This window comes from Caretta caretta, chromosome 22 (genome assembly GCF_965140235.1).
Source record: "Caretta caretta isolate rCarCar2 chromosome 22, rCarCar1.hap1, whole genome shotgun sequence".
NCBI lineage: Eukaryota > Metazoa > Chordata > Testudines > Cheloniidae > Caretta > Caretta caretta.
The window spans coordinates 6,360,967-6,382,121 of NC_134227.1; the positions used below are offsets into that span (position 1 = coordinate 6,360,967).

At 53.9% G+C, this 21,155-nt stretch overlaps 2 protein-coding genes across 2 annotated transcripts in view; both read left to right on the plus strand.

Moving 5' to 3' along the window:
- Positions 1–19,740, plus strand: part of HEPACAM (hepatic and glial cell adhesion molecule) — a 77,786-nt gene extending 58,046 nt beyond the window's left edge. Inside the window, exons 4-7 of the mRNA XM_048827282.2 lie at positions 10,418–10,511; positions 12,727–12,800; positions 14,871–14,941; positions 17,158–19,740. Coding sequence (XP_048683239.1) covers positions 10,418–10,511; positions 12,727–12,800; positions 14,871–14,941; positions 17,158–17,454 — 536 coding nt within the window. The 3' untranslated portion in view covers positions 17,455–19,740. The remainder of the gene's footprint in view (positions 1–10,417; positions 10,512–12,726; positions 12,801–14,870; positions 14,942–17,157) is intronic.
- On the plus strand, positions 783–8,589 carry LOC142069789 (uncharacterized). The gene is made up of 2 exons (XM_075122209.1): positions 783–1,576; positions 4,357–8,589. The coding sequence occupies exon 2, from the start codon at positions 5,889–5,891 to the stop codon at positions 7,152–7,154; it is 1,266 nt and encodes a 421-aa protein (XP_074978310.1). The 5' UTR covers positions 783–1,576; positions 4,357–5,888; the 3' UTR covers positions 7,155–8,589.
- Positions 19,741–21,155: the final 1,415 nt, after the last annotated feature.

Below are 21,155 nucleotides of genomic sequence, written 5' to 3' on the forward strand. Positions count from 1 at the left end.
TAAAGACGGTACCAATGTGAGATTTCTAAAGATAGCTACAGCGCTCAACCCAAGGTTTAAGAATTTGAAGTGTCTTCCAAAAATCGGAGAGGGATAAGGTGTGGAGCATGCTTTCAGAAGTCTTAAAAGAGCAACACTCTGATGCGGAAACTACAGAACCCGAACCACCAAAAAATAAAATCAACCTTCTGCTGGTGGCCTCTGACTCAGATGATGAAAGTGAATGTGCTTTGGTCAGCACTGCTATGGATCGTTATCAAGCAGAACCCATCATCGGCATGGACGCATGACCTCTGGAATGGTGGTTGAAGCATGAAGGGACAGATGAATCTTTTGTGCATCTGGCATGTAAATATCTTGAGATGCCGGCTACAATAGTGCCATGTAAACACCTGTTCTCACTTTCAGGTGACATTGTAAACAAGAAGTGGGCAGCACTATTAGGGTTGCCAACTCGCTAATCGCACAAAACCGAACACCTTTACCTCTCCCCCTGCCCCACCCTCACTCACTCCATCCCCCCTCCCTCCGTTGCTCGCTCTCTCTGACCCTCACTCACTTTCACCAGGCTGGGGCAGGGGGTTGGGGTGCGGGAGGGGGTGAGGGCTCCGGCTGAGGGTGTGGGTTCTAGGGTGGGGCCAGAAATGAGGGGTCCAGGGTGCAGGAGGGAGCTCTAGGCTGGGGCAGGGGATTGGGGTGCGGGAGGGGGTGAGGGCTCCAGCTGGTGGTGCAGGTTCTGTGGTGGGACCAGAGATAAGGGGTTTGGGGTGTGGGAGGGGCACAAGGTTCTGAAGATTCAGAGCAGGCTGCGCAGCGGGGACAGGAGGACGGTGAAGAAATCTGGCAGCATGTGACCTCCAGAAGAAGAAGGGGGAACGTCCATGTACCAGCAATGCGGATACAGGTAAGTAACCATTTTCATGTTCTCTCCACAGGTACCATTGCGGGGAGTGGCCCAGATGATATGTCTGGGGGAAGGGAGCAGAAGGAGACTCCACCAGTTGAAAGGCATGAGATGCACTGTCCTAAGGTTGGGGGTTCCACGACCACCACTCCCAAGAGAAGGAGGCGGATGATGGTGGTCGGGGACTCTCTCCTCAGGGGGACTGAGTCATCTATCTGCCGCCCTGACTGGGAAAACAGAGAAGTCTGCTGCTTGCCAGGAGCTAAGATTCGCAATGTGATGGAGAGTCTGCCGAGACTCATCAAGTCCTCGGATCGCTACCCCTTCCTGCTTCTCCACGTGGGCACCAAGGATACTGCCAAGAATGACCTTGAGCGGATCACTGCGGACTACGTGGCTCTGGGAAGGAGGATAAAGGAGTATGAGGTGCAAGTGGTGTTCTCGTTCATCCTCCCCGTGGAAGGAAAAGGCCTGGGTAGAGACCGTCAAATCGTGGAAGTCAATGAATGGCTACGCAGGTGGTGTCGGAGAGAAGGCTTTGGATTCTTCGACCATGGGATGGTGTTCCAAGAAGGAGGAGTGCTAGGCAGAGATGGGCTCCACTTAGCGAAGAGAGGGAAGAGCATCTTCGCAAGCAGGCTGGCTAACCTAGTGAGGAGGGCTTTAAACTAGGTGTCACGGAGTCCCTGGGCGATGCTCTGGAACTGCTCCCCATGAAGCCAGTCAGGACTCTGGGGTAGTCGCCTTTCTGTGAGCAGACTGTCTTCAGGACACACAGCTCACACCGCTTCCACCTTCCTGGGTCTGACCTCGGAGCATTCAGCATCCTCTGCCTCTCCGTGTGCTTCCCCCAGCGAGTCCGCTCAGGCGGTGCTCCTGGGGAAGCCAGAGGGTCCTGCACCCCAACTTCGCAGTCAGACGTGACTCTCAGCCAGCCAGTAAAACAGAAGGTTTATTAGACGACAGGAACATGGTCTAAAACAGAGCTTGCAGGTGCAGAGAACGGGACCCCTCAGCTGGGTCCATTCTGGGGGGCAGTGAGCCAGATAACCACGTCTGCACTTCACTCCATGTCCCAGCCAGCCCCAAACTGAAAAACCCCCTCCAGCCCCTCCTCCTCTGGGCTTTGTTCCTTTCCCGGGCCAGGTGGTCACCTGATTCCTTTGTTCTCCAACCCTTTAGCTCTCACCTTGCAGGGGGGGAAGGGCCCAGGCCATTAGTTGCCAGGAAACAGGGTGTCGGCCATTCTCTGTGTCCAGACCCCTGCACACACCTGCCCTCTAGGGCTCTGCAAGGATCATACACCCTTACCCCACCCCCTAGATACTTAAGAACTGTCTAGGGGAAACTGAGGCACCCCCACACTATTCAGAGGAAACATTAAGAACAGTCCCACTTCGTCACATCTCTCCCCCCTTCGAGATCGAACTGAGCGGGGTCACTTTAGCCGGTGACCTGGGGAAGTTCGAAGCCGTTCCCATGGATGCCCCAGCATCTCTCCCATTCCTTGGTAGGAGTTACACCAGGCCCTTCCAGTTTCACGCCCTCCCTTAGGTCAGGGGTGGTCGATAGCACTCGCAGGCCGCATGTGGGAAGGTTTATGCAGCCCATGCCCTTTGGCCACCCCAAGAATGTCTCCCCATTGACCATCACCTTCTGCTCCCACTGGAGGTCCGAGGGGCCTGGCCCCAGGAAACTCCACACAGACATATAGGTTGGGGTCAGGAGTGGGAGCCTGTCCACATCCCCAACCATCTGGCTGACGGAGTCTGTGGCCTTGGGACCCAGCAAGGGAGCTAGACACCGGGGCTTTTCCGCAGGGTCCCCTTGGTTCAAATCACCAGCCTGCTCAAAGGCAGTGAGGTGGGCATCCACACACCCCCCCTCCTTAACCAGGGGCAGCAATTTAGTCTCGAGGTTCCCTGCGGAACTGGCCCCCCGGGATCTATCCCCACTCACCCCGGGGAGGTCCCCTAGGCCTCTCCGCCCCACCACCGCCAGTTCATGCTGCTGCTGCTTCTGCAGCTCTTTCTCGGGCTCTCGCTGTCTCCCACGGTCCTCTTGCTCTCTCAGACTCAGCTCCAATCCCGTCCGTCTCGATCCCCCGATGGGGAACCCGATCGTGAAGACCCCCGTCTGGTCGGGGACAGGAGTCTTGGCGATGCCTGGCTCCCGCTTCAGCTGCTCCCAGATCCTGCTATAGCCCCAGTTGGGGTCAGGAATCTGTTCCTTAGAGCGGTCATCCTCCTCCAGCTGCACGATTAACTCTGCTTTGGTGAACTTTCCAATGCTCAACCCTCTCTTTCTGCACAGGGTTACAATGTCCTTCTTAAGGAGACGGTGACAGGCCGTCACTCCGCTCTTCCCAAGTTGTTGTGGACTCACAGGCCTGTGTGCTCTCAGCTCCCCACGGTTTCCAGGGAGAACCCCTAGTGTGCCAGCCCTTCTCGAGGTCACCACCTCTTTGCCAGGGTCGAGCTGCAGACTCCTCCGCCCCTTGGACTGCTCGCTGCAATCCCCAGGGGAACCCTGTTACTGCACAGTCCTTCTCGCTGGTCACACACTCCCAGGGGTCAACCGCCCCCCAAAACCGCTCCTCTCTGAGCCTTCAGCAGGCCTGGTCCTCGGCAATCCCCCTTCGTGTTACTGCTCCCCAGTCACTTACTGCAGGAAGCACCATCCACGGGGTGCAGTACATCCCACCACTGCCACCAGTTGTCACGGAGTCCCTGGGCGATGCTCTGGAACTGCTCCCCATGAAGCCAGTCAGGACTCTGGGGTAGTCGCCTTTCTGTGAGCAGACTGTCTTCAGGACACACAGCTCACACCGCTTCCACCTTCCTGGGTCTGACCTCGGAGCATTCAGCATCCTCTGCCTCTCCGTGTGCTTCCCCCAGCGAGTCCGCTCAGGCGGTGCTCCTGGGGAAGCCAGAGGGTCCTGCACCCCAACTTCGCAGTCAGACGTGACTCTCAGCCAGCCAGTAAAACAGAAGGTTTATTAGACGACAGGAACATGGTCTAAAACAGAGCTTGCAGGTGCAGAGAACGGGACCCCTCAGCTGGGTCCATTCTGGGGGGCAGTGAGCCAGATAACCACGTCTGCACTTCACTCCATGTCCCAGCCAGCCCCAAACTGAAAAACCCCCTCCAGCCCCTCCTCCTCTGGGCTTTGTTCCTTTCCCGGGCCAGGTGGTCACCTGATTCCTTTGTTCTCCAACCCTTTAGCTCTCACCTTGCAGGGGGGGAAGGGCCCAGGCCATTAGTTGCCAGGAAACAGGGTGTCGGCCATTCTCTGTGTCCAGACCCCTGCACACACCTGCCCTCTAGGGCTCTGCAAGGATCATACACCCTTACCCCACCCCCTAGATACTTAAGAACTGTCTAGGGGAAACTGAGGCACCCCCACACTATTCAGAGGAAACATTAAGAACAGTCCCACTTCGTCACACTAGGTTCACCGGGGGAAGGACACCAAAGCCCTGAGGTAAGTGGGGAAGCGGGATACCGGGAGGAAGCACGAGCAGGAGCGTGTGAGAGGGGAGGGCTCCTGCCTCATCCTGAGAACAAAGGGTGATCAGCGGGTTATCTCAAGTGCCTATGTAACCCTTCTGCCCGTCAGAGTTGGCAGCAACAAGGGCCGGGTTCAATATCTAGGGGATCCATTCCCATACCACAATGCAAACCGGCTCGAGCCCCCATCCAGTGAACTGGGACAAATATATACCACCCCCGCTGGGTGCCTCCAAGAGGCAATGCTTCCCCTCTCGCAAGCACATAGTCTGAGTGTAGCAAAAAGCCTTTTAATAACAGAGAGAAACAATGTGGCATTATGTTGGGGAAACACCACCAACAGGATTCATAACACAACCCATGAGCAAAAACCCCACCCCAAGCAAATTGGGGCATGTCCTTTCCCTTTGGTTCTTGAGTCCAGTAACCCCAAATCATCCAAAGTCCCAAAAGTCCAGTGGCCCAAAAGTCTCTGTCCCTGGTCAGGGCAGCCCCAGAGTTCGAAAGTTTATCTGCAGAGCTTTACCTCCCAACCTGGGTGGAGATGGGGGGGGAGAGAGAGAGAGAGGTAAGGGGCACCTTACATGATCTGAAGCTGACCACCCCACAGCTCCATAAGCCTTTGCTCCGCTCCGCCCACCGCCCCACGAACTGCTTCGCTCGGCGTCCCACAAGCAGCTCCCACCGTCCCATGAACTGCTCCACCAGCCTGTCCACAAGGCACTCCAGCCCTCCCACAAACTGCTCCACCATATATCTTCAGGCTCCCCCACTACTTAACACAACACTCGGTGATTTCAGCTCTTAGGTGAATTCAGCTTGTAGTAGGGGAGCCTCGGTGCTGGTGCACCATTAGCCCAAAGTGAGCTCAGCAGCCTGTAACTAGACTCCTAATGGAATCAAAATTAGCTCTGATATTCCACAGTGGAGAGAGGAAGAAGTGCAATTAGCATGTAAGGCACTCACCAAGATGCCCATACCACCAACTATTAATACTTACCCCCCAGTCCCTCTCTCTCTCTATTCACAGAGTTTTGGAACCCATGTCCCTTGCCTAGCGAGTGCTGCTTAGTTGATGGCGAGTCCCATCATAACAAAAGGCCCAGTACAGTTCCAAGCACAGTTCCCATAGTCAGGGTAATAACAATTTATTCTTCCTGCCCCAATAACAGAGACACTGGGGATCCCACAGCAGCCAAAGTGACCATTTGGGCAGCTATGGGCTCATGCTAGGCGGGGTGGGTGTGCCTATGCAGATGAGATCAGCCCCTGAAGTTCTTTTCCACAACTTGCCACACCTCACCACCAGATGTCAGGGTGGAGCTCATCCTGACGCTGCTTACACCTATATACAAATGCACAAAGCCTGGGAAACAAGCAGGGAGAACTGGAGGTCCTGGCAAAGTCAGGGAATTATGATGTGATTGGAATAACGGAGACTTGGTGGGATAATTCGCATGTCTGGAGTACTGTCATGGATGGGTATAAACTGTTCAGGAAGGACAGGGAGGCCAGAAAAGGTGAGGGAGTTGCACTGTATGTAAGGGAGCAGTATGACTGCTCAGAGCTCCGGTACGAAACTGCAGAAAAACCTGAGTGTCTCTGGATTAAGTTTAGAAGCCTGAGCAACAAGAGTGATGTAGTGGTGGGAGTCTGCTATAGACCACCGGACCAGGGCGATGAGGTAAACGAGGCTTTCTTCAGGCAACTCGCAGAAGCTACTAGATCGCATGCCCTGGTTCTTATGGGCGACTTCAATCATCCTGATATCTGCTGGGAGAGCAATACAGCGGTGCACAGACAATCCAGGAAGTTTTTGGAAAGTGTAGGGGACAATTTCCTGGTGCAAGTGCTGCAGGAACCAACTAGGGGCAGAGCTCTTCTTGACCTGCTGCTCACAAACCGGGAAGAATTAGTGGGGGAAGCAAAGGTGGATGGGAATCTGGGAGGCAGTGACCATGAGATGGTCGAGTTCAGGATCCTGACACAAGGAAGAAAAGAGAGCAGCAGAATACGGACACTGGACTTCAGAAAAGCAGACTTTGACTCCCTCAGAGAACTGATGGGCAAGATCCCCTGGGAGAATAACATGAGGGGGAAAGGAGTCCAGGAGAGCTGGCTGTATTTTAAAGAATCCTTATTGAGGTTACAGGGACAAACCATCCCGATGTGTAGAAAGAATAGTAAATATGGCAGGCGACGAGCTTGGCTTCACAGAGAAATCCTTGCTGATCTTAAACACAAAAAAGAGGCTTACAAGAAGTGGAAGATTGGACAAATGACCAGGGATGAGTATATAAATATTGCTCGGGCATGTAGGAATGAAATCAGGAAGGCTAAATCACACCTGAAGTTGCAGCTAACGAGGGATGTTAAGAGTAACAAGAAGGGTTTCTTCAGGTATGTTGGCAATAAGAAGAAAGCCAAGGAAAGTGTGGGCCCCTTACTAAATGAGGGAGGCAACCTAGTGACAGAGGATGTGGAAAAAGCTAATGTACTCAATGCGTTTTTTGCCTCTGTCTTCACGAACAAGGTCAGCTCCCAGACTACTGCACTGGGCAGCAGAGCATGGGGAGGAGGTGGCCAGCCCTCTGTGAAGGAAGAAGTGGTTCGGGACTATTTAGAAAAACTGGACGTGCACAAGTCCATGGGGCCGGATGCGTTGCATCCAAGAGTGCTAAAGGAATTGGCGGATGTGATTGCAGAGCCATTGGCCATTATCTTTGAAAACTCATGGTGATCGGGGGAAGTCCCGGAAGACTGGAAAAAGGCTAATGTAGTGCCCATCTTTAAAAAAGGGAAGAAGGACAATCCTGGGAACTACAGGCCGGTCAGCCTCACCTCAATCCCCGGAAAAATCATGGAGTATGTCCTCAAGGAATCAATTCTGAAGCACTTAGACGAGAGGAAAGTGATCAGGAGCAGTCAGCATGGATTCACCAAGGGAAAGTCATGCCTGACTAATCTAATTGCCTTCTATGATGAGATAACTGGTTCTCTGGATGAAGGGAAAGCAGTGGATGTGTTATTCCTCAACTTTAGCAAAGCTTTTGACACAGTCTCCCACAGTATTCTTGTCAGCAAGTTAAAGAAATATGGGCTGGATGGATGCACTACAAGGTGGGTAGAAAGTTGGCTAGATTGTCGGGCTCAACGGGTAGTGATCAATGGCTCCATGTCTAGTTGGCAGCCGGTATCTAGCGGAGTGCCCCAGGGGTCGGTTCTGGGGCCGGTTTTGTTCAATATCTTCATAAATGATCTGGAGGATGGTGTGGATTGCACCCTCAGCAAGTTTGCGGATGACACTAAACTGGGAGGAGTGGTGGATACTCTGGAGGGTAGGGATAGGATACAGAGGGACCTAGACAAATTGGAGGATTGGGCCAAAAGAAATCTGATGAGGTTCAACAAGGACAAGTGCAGAGTCCTGCACTTAGGACGGAAGAATCCAATGAACCGCTACAGACTAGGGACCGAATGGCTAGGCAGCAGTTCTGCAGAGAAGGACCTAGGGGTGACAGTGGACGAGAAGCTGGATATGAGTCAACAGTGTGCCCTTGTTGCCAAGAAGGTCAACAACATTTTGGGGTGTATAAGTAGGGGCATTGCAAGTGATCGTTCCCCTCTATTCAACATTGGTGAGGCCTCATCTGGAGTACTGTGTCCAGTTTTGGGCCCCACACTACAAGAAGGATGTGGAGAAATTGGAGAGAGTCCAGCGAAGGGCAACAAAAATGATTAGGGGTCTGGAACACATGACTTATGAGGAGAGGCTGAGGGAACTGGGATTGTTTAGTCTATGGAAGAGAAGAGTGAGGGGGGATTTGATAGCTGTTTTTAACTAACTGAAAGGTGGATCCAAAGAGGATGGATCTAGACTATTCTCAGTGATAGCAGATGACAGGACAAGAAGTAATGGTCTCAAGTTGCAGTGGGGGAGGTTTAGGTTGGATATTAGGAAAACCTTTTTCACTAGGAGGGTGATGAAACACTGGAATGCGTTACCTAGGCAGGTGGTGGAATCCCCTTCCTTAGAGGTTTTTAAGGTCAGGCTTGACAAAGCCCTGGCTGGGATGATTTAGTTGGGATTGGTCCTGCTCTGGGCAGGGGGTTGAACTAGATGGGCTCCGGAGGTCCCTTCCAACTCTGTTATTCTATGATTCTATAGGGGGCTCATGGCTGGGGCAGGGGGTTGGGGTGTGGGAGGGGGGTGTAGGGTCTGCACTCTGGGAGGGAGTTTGGGTGCAGGAGGGGGCTCAGGGCTGAGGTTTAGATGCAGGAGGGGATGTGGAATGCGGGCTCTGAGAGGGAGTTTGGCTGTGGGAGGGGGCTCAGGGCTGGGGCAGGGGGGTGGAGTGAAGGACAGGGTGTGAGGTGAGGGCTCCAGGAGGGAGTTATGGTGCGGGAGGGGGTTCTAACCTGGGGCAGGTGGTTGGGGTGCAGGAGGGGGATTCGGGTGCAGGCTCCAGTTGGGTGGCACTTATCTCAGGTGGCTCCCGGGCGACAGTGCAATGGGGCTTAGGCAGGCTCCCTGCCTGCCCTGCCCTGCCTCCATGCAGCTCCTGGAAGCGGCTGGCATGCCCAGCTCCTAGGCGGAGGAACCGGGGAGTTCTGTGCGCTGCCTGCTCTTTCAGGCACCGGCCCTGCAGCTCGGGCAGGGACAGCATGGGGAGCCCCCGTGGCTGCCCCTGCACCTAGGAGCCGGACATGCTGGCCGCTTATTTGAGCCACACAGAGCCAGGGCAGGTAGGGAGCCTGCCTTAGCCCCACTGCTCCACCAACTGGACCTTTAGCGGCCCGGTCAGCGGTGCTGACCAGAGTCACCAGGGCCCCTTTTTGACTGGGCGTTCCGGTTGAAGACCAGATGCCTGGCAACCCTAAGCATTATGTCCTGCAAATGTAAACAAATTTGTTTGTCTGAGCGATTGGATGAGCAAGAAGTAGGACTGAGTGGACTTGTAAGTTCTAATGCTTTACATTGTTTTATTTTTGAGTGCTGTTATTTTTTGTTCATAATTCTACATTTGTAAGTTCAACTGTCATGATAAAGAGATTGCTCTGCAGTACTTGTATTAGGAAAATTGAAAAATACTATTCCTTTTGTTTTTTACAATGCAAATATTTGTAATAAAAATAAATATAAAGTCAGCACTGAAGACTGTATTCTGTGAAATCAATATATGTGAAAATATAGAAAACATCCAAAAATATTAAAATAAATGGTATTCTATTATTGTTTAACAGTGTGATTAATCGCACGATTAATTGCGATGACGTTTTTTAATCACTTGACAGCCCTAATATTTATATATATATATAAAAACTAAATTTTCCCATCATACTGTTTAAATATGAATAGTACTATTGTAAATGACACAATGAATTCACACTACGATGGCTCTTTTGGGTACTGTTGATTGCTAATTTGGCTCCTGAATCCCTGAGGTCTGAGTCTCACTGACACAGACAATCCCCCAGCCTGGGCACTGAGGGTCCAGTGTGTCCAAGATCCAGGGCCAGCAAATGTTCTCTGCTAGTCGCTGGCATTCAGTGCCGCTGCAGCATCCCTGCTGGGTACGGTGTTTGACAGACACCTGGGAAGTGATGCAGCAGGGCACTTAACTAGGTCCTGGGGGCTCAGGCTGGAAGCCTAGAAGAGGGGCAAATTGTCTCTTTCTGCACCATTTGCCTTATGCTGGGGGCCCATAGAGGCTGCTTCAGCTCTTCTCCAGCCTTCTCCAGCTGTGTGTGTTGGAACTGAAAGAAACAGAGGATTGTGTTCATCTCCAGGGCTGTTTGGGTTCTCCTCCGTCAGTGGGAGCTGGGGCATCCCTGGCAGGGTGTCAGCGTGACCCCGAGCTGAGCACTGCTGAGGGCGGACTGACGCTGGGGTTGTTCCTTGTACTGTCTGCAGAGAGCAGAATGGGCATTGTAAAGGCTGAGGCAGTGACAGGGCAGCCGCTGTGGGTGTGAGCGGTAATTCCTCTGCCTTCTCTCTCCTAGGAAGGAGCTCCCTCTACATAATCCTCTCCACTGGGGGCATTTTCCTTCTCGTCACCTTGGTGACGGTCTGTGCCTGCTGGAAACCCTCCAAAAAGTGAGCATTTTCACCTAACTTGAATAAAATACCTGTCACTCTGCTTCCCCAGTGCCAGCCTCCCAGCTCTCAGTCCCATCTTGGGGATTGCACAGGGACACAGCTCCCTCTGGCTGCTCCTCTCCCAGCTCCCAGCCCCATCCCGGGGATCACACAGGGACACAGCTCCCCCTGGCTGCTCCCCCGTGCCAGCCTCCCGGCTCCCAACCCCATCCCGAGTATTGCACAGGGACCCAGCTCCCCCGGCTGCTCCCCTCCCAGCCCCATCCTGGGGATCGCACGGGAACACAGATCCCCTAATGGATCCCCTGCACCAGCCTCCCGGCTCCCAGCCCCATCCCGGGAATCACAGGGGAACACAGCTCCCCCGATGGATCCTCTGCACCAGCCTTCCGGCTCCCAGCCCCATCCCAGGTATTGCACAGGGACACAGCTCCCCCGATGGATCCCCTGCACCAGGCTCCCGGCTCCCAGCCCGATCCCAGGTATTGCACGGGGACACAGCTCCCCCTGGCTGCTCCCCTCCCAGCTCCAAGCCCTATCCCAGGGATCGCATGGGGACACAGCTTCCCCGGCTGCTCCCCCTGCTCTGTCAGGCCTGTCTCTCTTGGACACACCAGTATTTATCTGTATTTGTTTCCTTGTGGCCTATTCTCTCTCTTTCCAATCTGTCCTCTCACGCTGCATGTTCTCACCCATGGCAGCCGTGACGGGGGGAGTGGGGTGGGGCTGGCTGAGGAGCTGGGAGCGCTCTGGGGACCATCTCCCAGCAAATGGCTCCATGTGGTTTGCTGGGCTGTCTGTGGACCCAGGGGGTTTCTGTCTGCCACAGGGAACACAACCCCAGTAACACGTCCTTGGTGTCTTTATTCTCTCCGAGAAGGGGCTCCCCAGAGCCCTGCGCACTTAAACTCGACAAACTCCGCAATCAATCAAACCTACGATGAACTGACCCCCCCAGGAATTAATGAATAACCCCAATAACCCCACGCACCCAGCGGGGCAGAGTCCCCGCTGCGTGCAGACAGGAGGGGCTGTCGCAGCGCTGGGCATGGCTCATGATTATCTGCCCTGGTCGCAGGACAGAACAGCCTGGGACAGCTCTACCAAAGGGACTGCAAGTCGTTCCCCCCCCCCCCCCCCCCCGCTGTAGTTCACTTTCAAATAGTCTCTTACAAAGTCTTGGGTAGGTTTTTTAAAAACCAGAAATGTTTAAAATTGGGGACGGCTAAACACCAGCTTATCTCCACCTCAACAATAGGGCAGACTGGGCTAACTAATCATGCACCCTGAGCTATTTCCAAACCTAAACCCCTGATAAAAGTCAAGCCATTCCCAGTGGAGGAGCCCTACCCCAGCCCCTCCGTGACTAGTGCTGCCATAGAACCCGGGCTACAAGTCAGTTCCTTGTTTCACAGAATCTCAGGGTTGGAAGGGACCTCAGGAGGTCATCTAGTCCCACCCCCTGCTCAAACAGGACCAATCCCCAATTTTTGCCCCCGATCCCTAAATGGCCCCCTCAAGGATTGAACTCTCAACCCAGGGTTTAGCAGGCCAATGCTCAAACCACTGAGCTGTCCCTCCCCCCAATACTCCAGGTAGGATGCAGTGGATTCTGACCTTAGTCACGCGGTGCCATTCTCATGTATATTTAACCCCTACTCCTCACCTGCCTTTTCCCTGGAGTCACTGCTGCAGTGCTGTTCCCTTCTGTCCCCCTAGAGCTGGGATCTCATCCCAATCCAATTCCCGAATCCCCTCAATCTCTCTCCCGCTCATTCACTGCCTGGCTGTTTCCCCACATTGCCCCACGTCACCCTATGTGTGTTTCAAACCATCCTGCTGTCCCAGGAATTTGCTGGCCATTATTGCAGTAGCTGAGGTGACAGGTCCTGGAGCAGGCAGGGTCCAGCTGCAGCATCTTCAAGACTCAGCTGCCATCCTCCTTTCATTTTGCAGTCCTGGGATTTTTGTTCCCTTCGGCCACTGAACACATTCCTCATCAGCGGCCTCGGCTGTGTATAAAGCTGGGGAAACCTCTCCAGCAGCAGTGCCTCAGTGCCATTGTGCTGCCTTGGAGCAGAAGAGCCGTGAGCATTGCAGGACAAGTAGCACACAAAGGGCCTTCCCCTGGGACAAGAACATTGTTAGTAAAGGGCATCTGAGCACACGTCTCCCGGCTTGTTCTTTACAAAACACCTTGTACATTTAACAGAGACAAACAGAAGCTGGACAAGCAAAGCTCCTCCGAATACATGGATCAGAACGAAGAGCATTTAAAGCACGAAGGTAAATAATTGTCCTGAGATTCTGTCTACTCTGAACTCTCTGCAGGGCACAGATGGCTGGAGCCTCCCAGGGCTTGTTGGCCAATCCTGCCAATGTGGCTTTTGTTGCTATTTGTAGCCACTTATCACAGCACCTCTGCAGGCAAAGAAAACAGTCAAAGGGGAGTTTTCCTGTTGACACAAACTGGGGAGCTCGGAAAACAGCTGGTAACGGCTTGTTGTCAGGGCTCCTTAGTGACCCTCTTCTTATGCGATGACCCTCACGACCTGCAGACCCTTGCCGTTAGGCGCAGTCGTCACTGCGGGACTCCTCACGCTGGGTAGCTCCAGAGCCACTAGTAAACGCTAGCTGGGTCAACATCATGTACAATAAATAATAACAGGCTAGATTTTGTTCTGGCTTCCTGTATAAGAAAGGGCACCGGGCTCTGTCCTAAGCAATTATTTCCCAGGGATCCATTAGCCAGAAAATTAGTCTGAAGATGTTTAATCATGTTGTTATCCTGAATAATCAATGTGTGGGTGAAATGTCCCTGCCTGTGCATCATCCCAGAGCCAGGGTTAACTAGGGTGACCAGATGTCCCGATTTTATAGGGATGGCCCCGATTTTTTGGTCTTTTTTTTATATAGGCTCCTATTACCCCCCCCCCACCCCATCCCAATTTTTCACATTTGCTGTCTGGTCACCCTAGGGTTAATGGACTACAGGCCTAACCAAACCCACACTTTTAACATTGAGACAAACCAGCAGGAAGAGACAAGCGTTAATAAATACAGCACCGGTGGCTCCGGCCCACATGTGCATACACAATTTCCCTTGTGATTTTTTGCACGCTCTTTCAGTTTGTGCATTCTTTCTGCTATTAATCCTGAGCTCCCAGCATGGGGAGGTTCAGGCATGTAACCACTCCTCTGTGGCATCGGTTCAATGGAAGCCCTGCTTCACATGGAGGTGGGAAATCTCCATTGAAGGCTTTGGAGCACCATGCTCTGGCAAAAAACTGTTTTCAGGTTTCTCTGCTTTCTAGCTCCTGAGTCCCATCATTTATTCTGGCTTCTGCTTAAGACCCTGTTCCTTCAGTGGGGCTCTGTATGCATGCATGAAACCAGAGGCCAGATGGGATCCTAAAGCAAGTGTTGTGTCACTCGGCCTGTTTGCGGGGCTGGGGGGTACAAAGGGACTTGTATAAGAACATAGGAACAGCCATACTGGATCAGACCAAAGGTCCATCTAGCCCAGTATCCTGTCTTCCGACACTGGCCAGTGCCAGGTGCCCCAGAGGGAATGAACAGCACAGGTAATGATCAAGTGATCCATCCCCTGTCGCCATTGCCAGCGTCTGGCAAACAGAGGCTAGGGACACCATCCCTGCCCATGCTGTCTAATAGCCATTGAGGGTCCTATCCTCCATAACCCCCTGGTTCCTGTTTGATTTTGCACAGACCACGAATCTGAGCAAAAAAGTCCTGTTTCCCTTTCCTGTATCTGAGCCAATTTCTCATGTGGGGCCCAGCAGAGGAGGGGTTCTATATGCCATAGGCCACCCCTAGAGCTGCTGGCTCTTGCTCCCTAAACTTCAGTAGCTGATTGCTGTGATCTCAGGTTCCTGCTACGATGCAGCCTTTGGGGGCTGCCCACAGAATTTGTCTAAATATTACACTCGGGAGGAAGCCAATATTGCCAGCTCTGCCCACTCCTGATCAAGCACGCATGGGCATGTTTTTACCCCACTCATGTGTGACTCTGTGCTTGGCAGCCCATGCCTGCACTGCAGTGTAATTCAGTCACACAAACAACTGGCAGGATTTCCAAAATCTAGCTCAGTAAGTCTGACTTAATGGAGACTGGAAGATTGTGTAAACTTGCAGTTTGAGTCTTTGTCCTGTTCCTGGAATCTAAGCAAAGCCAGGAGGATTCTAACACCCACACACCAGGTCCGGCCTAGGCAGCAGCTGGGATGGACGGACGGACACACAAACACACACAGAGACACACACACGCTGTGCGTAGGGTCCTTCTCCAGTTATTAATCAGAAATGTCACTGGGGTTTGTTGCTGTTTCTGTGCAGTTGAGATTGTCCCCCGCAGCGGAGAACATGAACGCAGGAATCCGGTTGCTCTCTACATCTTAAAGGACAAAGTAAGTGTTGTGCTTTGTAAGCCGTAGGGTCTGTAGGCCAGTAATTTCACAGCTTTCCCCTGGGATGGCGCAGGGCAATTTCTTTCCATATAAGAGGGTGAAACAGCGTTGTTCCAGGCAAGGCCAAAGGGGACATGTTCACATGGAGGCACGGGCATGGATCCTGTAAATGGGCTCGCAATCCTGGAACTGTGTGAAACACTTTCAGTTAAGCCCTAGCAACTTTTTTTACCAGCACTAGTCATAGACTCGCTTGGCTGAGTCTTCTGCATTGCTTGGGGGAAGCTGTTTGTCTTGGACAAATTTGAAGCCGTTTAGAGCCGTGCATGGAAATTGGGCAGGACTTGTGGTTTCAGGTGAAACAGGGGGAGACCCAGACATTCTGACTGAATTTCTCTGAGGTTTGAAGTTTGTTTGAACCAGAAACTCAAAGCAAAACTTGTGGGCCGTGAACCCCAGGGGGACCCACCCTGGAAATGGCCAGTCGAGCTCCTCCAAAGCAAACTGCTGAGATTCACCTGGCTCTAACAAACCTGCCATGCATGAAAAGAAGCTGGATCAGCACATGCCAGGGCGCATTTGCAGGTAGCAATGGGATTTGTGGCACCTGTGAGTTTGGCAGGTCCCAAGTAGCTGGCTGCAGTGGAACATTCAACCCAGGATATCAGACTGCATTTATCTGGGTATGGAGGAGCCCGGCCCACCAAGTGTACAAAAATAGCCTGCCCCTGGCTTTCACTCCCACACAGCTCCAGTAGACCCCCTCCCTGTTACCAGGCCTCTGCACAGCTGACAATTGCAAGAAACAGGGTGAGCTTTTACCATGGGCCCAGAACGTGGGCTCCTTTGACAGTGGCTGCTGGGCTCTTCTGTTCCAGTAGTCCCAGGGCTGGGAACTCTTCCAGCACCCTGGGAGTGGATTAAGTATGTCCAGCAGCCCAGCACTGGTGTGGCAGGATGAGCATCTCGCAGGCCTTCCTGCTTCGCTCAGTGCAACAGCGATCCCACACGAAAGCATCTCATAGAACCAATTATCAAACACATAAGGGGTAGCCAGCCCCAGGCCTAACAGAGACAGCAAATTGGGGAGGGGGGGATTTCAGTTTTTGAAGAATCTTGTCATTTTTCTGTTCTAAGTCCCAAACCTGTCTTGGTAAGCCCAGGCTTTTCCAGATCATTGTCCCCTGGCTGAACTGTACACACAAGTTTCAGAGGAACAGCCGTGTTAGTCTGTATTCGCAAAAAGAAAAGGAGTACTTGTGGCACCTTAGAGACTAACCAATTTATTTGAGCATGAGCTTTCGTGAGCTACAGCTCAGCTCATGCTCAGATAAATTGGTTAGTCTCTAAGGTGCCACAAGTCCTCCTTTTCTTTGTACACACAAGGAATTTCAAAGGGCAAGAGGCTTTTTTCAGAATGCAACCTGGGAGGGATATAAAAACTAGCCGTTTAATGGCAGCTGAGTCACATCCTTAACCATGGACTGTGGCTTCTTCATTTCTCACCTGCTCTGTTATTAAAAAGAACAAGCAAGGAAGACAAGTTCAGCTTCAACAATGCCCCGCCCCCTCATCCTTCTCTGAGGGCTTGTCTCATTCAAGCTTATTGTGACTCAAGGGCAACACCTGCTGGTAGACGGGCAGAGAGCAGGGTGCTGTGCAGAAGCACTGTGGGCGTGGGCAGCAAAACGTGCCATTCTGATCCCCTGCAGGCTGAACCTTCTCCAGGGAAGGGAGCCGGTGTGTGCGATAATCCGCAGCTCAGGAGATCAGAAAGCACCATCTGAGCAGCGCTTTAGGGCAGGCAGCTCCTGGGAAACCCCCTCAAACGTCCAGGGGTCCGGCACTGGCAGCAAACACGATTGATGCTGTTTACAAATGCCCTCTGGCATGATCTGTCCCCGCTCCGCAGCGGCCTGAGACCTGTCTGCGCTCAGAGGAGGATGGAGCAGATTGAACGATAGTAAGTCATGCTATCAAAGGCTGCCCGTGACTCCTAGTGCTGTGACTTGGGGGTCACACGAGCATTAATCCCTGTGTGGCTTTGGGAATGGAAAAGCGCTGGCTGGAGAACGCAGCTCCTGAACCCAGCTACGGCACTCCTGCAGGATCTGCCTCTTGCTGGCTTTTAAGGCCTGCCTCAACTGCAGTGTCCCTACTGTCTTTGCCCAGCTCATCCTGAATGCCACCTGTTGCTTCTTCTTGTATTCCTGAAGGATTCTCCGGAGGCGGAAGAGGAGTCCCCTCCGGATGCCAGAACCGCAGCTGAGCAAGGACCGCCCAGCTACTCCAGCTCTCCTCCTGGCAGATCCCCAGGTCCTCCTGTTCGATCGGCTCGCAGATATCACCGCTCCCCAGCCCGATCTCCAGCCTCCTCCAGAGTACACAAATCCCCCCCAGGGTCCCCAGGCTCTCCTGTGTGCTCCCGGAGCGCTACTCGCATGCTGCGGACTGCTGGCGTTCATATCATCCGGGAGCAGGAGGAGGGCAACTCTGTCGAAATCAATGCCTGAGGGCATCTAGCTCATGTGAACAGGAAGCTCCCACTGCCTAGGAATGTGTCTCTAGCAGGTGGCAGTGCGTTTGTTTCAGCGTGTGTATGTCCGCGTGTGGGCCCAGGTACTGCCTGTAGATAAAGGTGAATCGCGTTGCTCTGCTGGCTGGCTGAGCCCAGTTTAAAATTTACTGTAGCCTCAGTGTTCAAGCTTCAGCGGGTTTAAAGACACTAATTTGCTATTTAACACTCTAGAGCAATCCCAGGCCGCTCACTAAGCTTTGGCTTTCTGGGGTGTCAAACTAATTCCCTCACATTTGAGATCTGTCCCTATGCAGCGCTGCATGTGTGTGTGAGCGTGAGTGTGGGTGTGTGCAGCTTAGCATGAGTAGGCATGTGTGAGCAGACATGCTTCCGAGTGTGACTAGGTGTGCATGTCTGCGTGAAGGTGCATCTCAGTGTGACATTACGTGAGCCTGTGGGCAAGTGCATTTGCATGTGAGCTCGCACACACACACACACCCCTGTGGGCCGATGTTGGCGTGGAGCGTGTCTGTGGGCACTCGCGTGTGGCCGTGTCCCTGTAGCGGGGGCCTGTCTGCATGTGCTGATCATTGGACGGACCTCGCAGACATTCACAAAGCATTGCGGTGCTGCTTTCGAGGGAGCGGAGGCCTAGGACTGTCAGGACACTGCTTGGTGAGTCTTTGCTCATTTACAGGGCTTGGTGCGAGGCTGGAAGGCCCGTCAGAGGCAGCATGCTGCTGAAGCTAGTCCATGCTTGTGCCGGAGTTAGGCTTGATGGCTGTGCTCAGTGGAGTCACCCGGCCGCAGAATGCAGGGGGTTGGGCTGTGCCACTTTCCCCTCAAGCCAAACACAGGGTAGATCACATTCCAGACCTGGACGTTAGGGTAGATCACATTCCAGACCTGATTCACCAGGCCTTTGAACAGGGCTTAATCCAGAAAAGGACATGACCCCCTCCAAGAAGCCGACACTTTGGCCGGTCAGTGATGTCTGCGCTCCCCCTTACCTGCTTTTCTGCGTCTGAGTCTCAGCAAGCTGGATTTAAACATGCCCCAAATGAGCAGGACTGCAGAGACTCCTCTGGTGCGTGAGCGTGCCCCCCAGCCGGCAGTGTGTTCGCACCGGCCGCTGACAAGAGCCGTCCCAGAATTAAGTATGCTCTGTCCTTCCATTTGACAAAAGCAAAGTAGACGGCCACTGGGTGGAGCTGACAGCCACAAAGAAGCTCACTGCGGGTCCCTGATCATGGGACCAGTTACAGGGGGCCCCAGCCACAGCCTACTTTAAAGCAGCCTCAGATCAAAATTTTCTGGCTGGCTGTGGCCCCAAGAGGGCAACATGCTCGCTGAGAAGAGCCAGAGCAGTAACCTTCCGGCCGTGCATATGCCCAGGGCTGCCCCAGGGGCCAGCTTAGGAGCTGGCTATTCCAGTTGGGACCCTTCTCCACACCACACCTATGCCACGGGGACTTCTCAGCTGAGGGGAACCTGCAGTTTCCAGCCCTTTGCCCCGCCAGAGCAGCGCAGAGGGCCCAAAACAGCTGCACGAAGTCACTGCTTCAGCGAGCGCAGATGTGAGTCCTGGCCCCACCAGGCCCCCAGCCTCAGCCTCATCTCATCTCTGCTTGGGGCAGCAGAGCGGGGCAGCTTTGCCAGCCCAACGGGAGCCGCCCTGTTCCCTCCACGGCGCCGCCCCGTGGCGAAGCTAGAGGTGCAGGCTGGCGTGTGACACCCTGCTGCCTGCAGGGTCAGCTCCACGGACTGTCACTGACTTCCTGCAGGCAGCCCCCCAGGCGGCGGGGACGGGGGACTTTCGAGGGCCCGGACTTGAACTCCAGGTCACTAGCACAGCTTGGGGTATGTTCTTTTGTTGTGAAATAGCTCTACGTCCCGTCACATACAGCTGCACGGACCACGTTTCCTCGCAGTCTGCTTGCTTCTAGCACGCTGGGCCCTGGGATTTGCCTGACAAGTGTTTAGTTAGCCCGACTGCTGTCTTCCCTTCCCCCGCCACCTCTGCCATGTCTTTATTTTCTGTGAAAATGGCCTGTTCTTTACACGGACGTTCAGACGTGACACTGGTACATATTCATGTTGGACTTCTCTGGGGACGGTGGCATGGAGATGGGCATCCCACCCCCAACAATGTGTGGTGAGAGAAGCTGCCATCTAGCCAGGAGGGGTCAGGGTCCCACGTCCTCCTCACACCCAAGAGCTTGTACTGCATCCCTGTAAGAGCAGACACTGTTGACTAATAAACTAAACCTACTACCCTCCAGCCTGGCTGCTTTGCTCCATTCATCTGCCACCACTGCCAAACAAAACCTGGCGCCCAAGCTGTGCGCATCGCAGACAGGCGGGTCTGGCCGGGCCGGGACCTGGGGCCTCACCTTCAACACGTAGAAACAGTTGAGGAAAAGCTTTAGGGTGATTTTAAGACTCCTCAGCACCTTTAGCCCACTGTGGAACAGCTTTCGAGGCCAAACATGACCAACGCGCCTCTCAGGTCAGGCACTTTCTGCTCCTTGAGGAGGAGACGTGCTGAGCTGAAGGCCCAGAAAAACATCTCACTCTCTGAAGGAGGGAGCTTTGCAGGCTCACAGCCTGACCCAGTTCTCAGCCAGGCCAGAATAAATCAGGAGTGACTCCTGCACCAGCAGTTATGTAAGACCTGTGGAGGAACCTGGATTGGGGGGCACTCCATCCCTGGGGGGGCAGTCTTCACTGCAGAGGTAATCCAGGTGATCAGCACCCAGGTCTGAGCACTGAGTCAGTGCAGCCCAACTGCACTGCAAAGCCCTGCCCAAGTTACTGCATCCTCTTGGCGGCTGCACGCCCTGCTGTGTGTCGCTCGGTCTGCTGGGGGCACATCCCAGGGTGCGTTGTGCTGCACGGAGCAACCCGCTCTACGACTCTTCCCCGGTGAACAGTCAGAGAACTCGTCTGACCTCCTGGGGGGATTGTGGGAAAGCACTGGAGGACTATCGGCACTGGAATGATTTAACCTGCATCCTCTCTGCAAAGAGGGCAGGTCACCAGCTCTAGGGAGAGCGGTGCCCAGACTCCAGCCCACCTCCCAGCCAGGCCAGCTGGCCGGGGCTCAAAGCACCACCCCGCTTGGGGTGGGGGTGGGGTGGAGCCTGGGGAGAGCCAGACGAACTGCAGTGAAGACAGACCCTGCGGGAGGAGCTGCCATCTCTGAGTCCGGCACATCCGGGAGGATCCTGAGCCCACAGAACTGGACAACTAGCCAGGAGTGCTCAGCCCCGGGCAGATTTCCTGGGACATGTCCCTCGAAAGAGGGGTGATCCTGGGAAAACCTGGTCAGGTGGCAACCCCTGGGAGGGGACAGTGAGCCCCCCACCCCGCAATTAAAGAGTGTGAGGGGAAGGAGGGGGCAAAGTCCATCCTGTGTGCCATGCCCCAACCCAAAGCACGGGGCAGGCAGAGCCTGAGCACAGCCGGGTCGACTCCACCCCTCAGGGCAGATCCAAGGGGCCCGGGGTCAGTGTCTGAGCCCCTGGGGCCCCATCACCTTGGCAGGCTGCTGCCAAGGGAGCAACTGGTGCCCAGGGTGGAGAGGAGTGCGGGCACCTGCGGGAGCTGGGACAAGACCAAGTAACAGCAGAACCCACCCCAAAAAAAAACCCCATTTAGTCCCAACCCCTGGGCTGGGGTCATGTGAATGGCTCT

Bases quoted from the DNA above. Each gene is read 5' to 3' on its own strand.
- LOC142069789 (XM_075122209.1), top strand. From the start codon at position 5,889: ATGGATGGGTATAAACTGTTCAGGAAGGACAGGGAGGCCAGAAAAGGT.